This window comes from Nerophis lumbriciformis, linkage group LG23, assembly GCF_033978685.3.
Source record: "Nerophis lumbriciformis linkage group LG23, RoL_Nlum_v2.1, whole genome shotgun sequence".
Classification (NCBI taxonomy): Eukaryota; Metazoa; Chordata; class Actinopteri; order Syngnathiformes; family Syngnathidae; genus Nerophis; species Nerophis lumbriciformis.
Window position 1 is genome coordinate 11,925,001 of NC_084570.2, and position 1,504 is coordinate 11,926,504.

Below are 1,504 nucleotides of genomic sequence, written 5' to 3' on the forward strand. Positions count from 1 at the left end.
AATGCTTGATAACGTCCCTGGAAGACATTCTGACACTAAAATTGCATTTGTGTACAAATGTTTTTTTAATTCATGCAAGCAATGTGATTAATCATGATTAATGCAATTTCCCCAAATGTGATTATCGTATTTTTCGGACTATAAGTCGCAGTTTTTTTCATAGTTTGGCCGGGCTCCAGTGCGACTTGTATATGTTGTTTTCCCTTTTTATTATGCATTTTCGGCAGGTGCAATTTATACTCCGCTGCGATTTATACTCCGAAAAATACGGTAATCTGATTTAGAAAATGTATACTTTGACTGCCCAAATTATGAGTGGTACAAGAGTTGCAAAGTCAAACCCTTCAGATCATTTCAATAACGTCGACTTGCGTTGTTATTATGTTATTGGACGCCACGATCCATGCGTAAAAACCCATGCGTAAAAATCCATTTAAAAGTGACAAAAATAACTGTAAATGCTATTGTTGGGTGTGTTTTTTTTAAGAGAGCCGCGGAGCAACATGAGGAGATCATGAAGAAGACTGCTTCCATTGTGTGCAAACTACGAGATAAGAACGCGTTTAGGGTGGCATTTTATTGCTTCTTTGGATGTATTTGGCGAGTTGGTAAGTTGAAAAACTGCTTCAAACCTGAAAAAATCTGCTTTTTTTTTTAACAGCAACACAAGTTAAAAGTGTAAGAATGAAAACAAATAAAAATAAAAGCAGGTTTTACCTTCTTCAGCGCCGACCTGCAGCGCAACGTGACAAAGTGCCAGCAACAATCCAAGCAAGCGGCTCACAAAATCCATCCTGGATGACGCAGAAAAAGAAAGAAAAAAAAAAAGCTCCTGTCAACTTCTCAGTCTTGGTTTTGGATCAAAATGCGCTTTTAAGGTTCGATGAGTTCAATAATCCATCGATACGTGACAACATGTCACGACTCAAAAGAATATGAATATATGTGGGGTTTTTAGCAGCGCAAAACCATCCAAAAATAGAAAAAAAAAAGTGAGCCGGCTCCGCGGAGAGGAGAGTCCAGTACCGCGGGGTGCGCCTCTCTGGTTCCCCGCGTGACTGTGCGCGCACCCGGGGGGGATCGCCTCTCATGGAAGTCCACAGCAAAGTCACCCTTGACTAAAGCACACGATAAATAATAATCGTGTCTAAAAAAAAAAAAAAAAAATGTTTGGGGTGGGTAAAAGCTCCGTCGGATTCCCGCTGCTCTGTCACCCGCGTGCGTCCTGCGTGCGTAACTAGCGCGTGTGTGCATGTGGTCCACGGACGCATCCCGCTTTAGAGCCGAGCAGCTATCGCGTTACAGGGGCTGCGTCTTAGCCCCGCCTCCTCCCGGCCATCGCTCAATTTAGGGAGGAGAGAGAGAGAGGGAGAGAGAGAGAGGAAAGGGGCGGGGGGGCTGGAGGGGGAAGACAGTGCACCTCCCCTCACACACACACACACACACACACACATAGAGACGCACCCCTCCCCTCAGATGACAGATAGGAACCCCTACACCAGAG

The 1,504-nt window shown here is 44.5% G+C and overlaps 1 protein-coding gene across 1 annotated transcript in view; it reads right to left on the minus strand.

Moving 5' to 3' along the window:
• The window catches only part of nrp2a (neuropilin 2a), a 179,346-nt gene extending 178,113 nt beyond the window's left edge, over positions 1-1,233 (minus strand). Inside the window, exon 1 of the mRNA XM_061985096.2 lies at positions 718-1,233. Coding sequence (XP_061841080.1) covers positions 718-793 — 76 coding nt within the window. The 5' untranslated portion in view covers positions 794-1,233. The remainder of the gene's footprint in view (positions 1-717) is intronic.
• Positions 1,234-1,504: the final 271 nt, after the last annotated feature.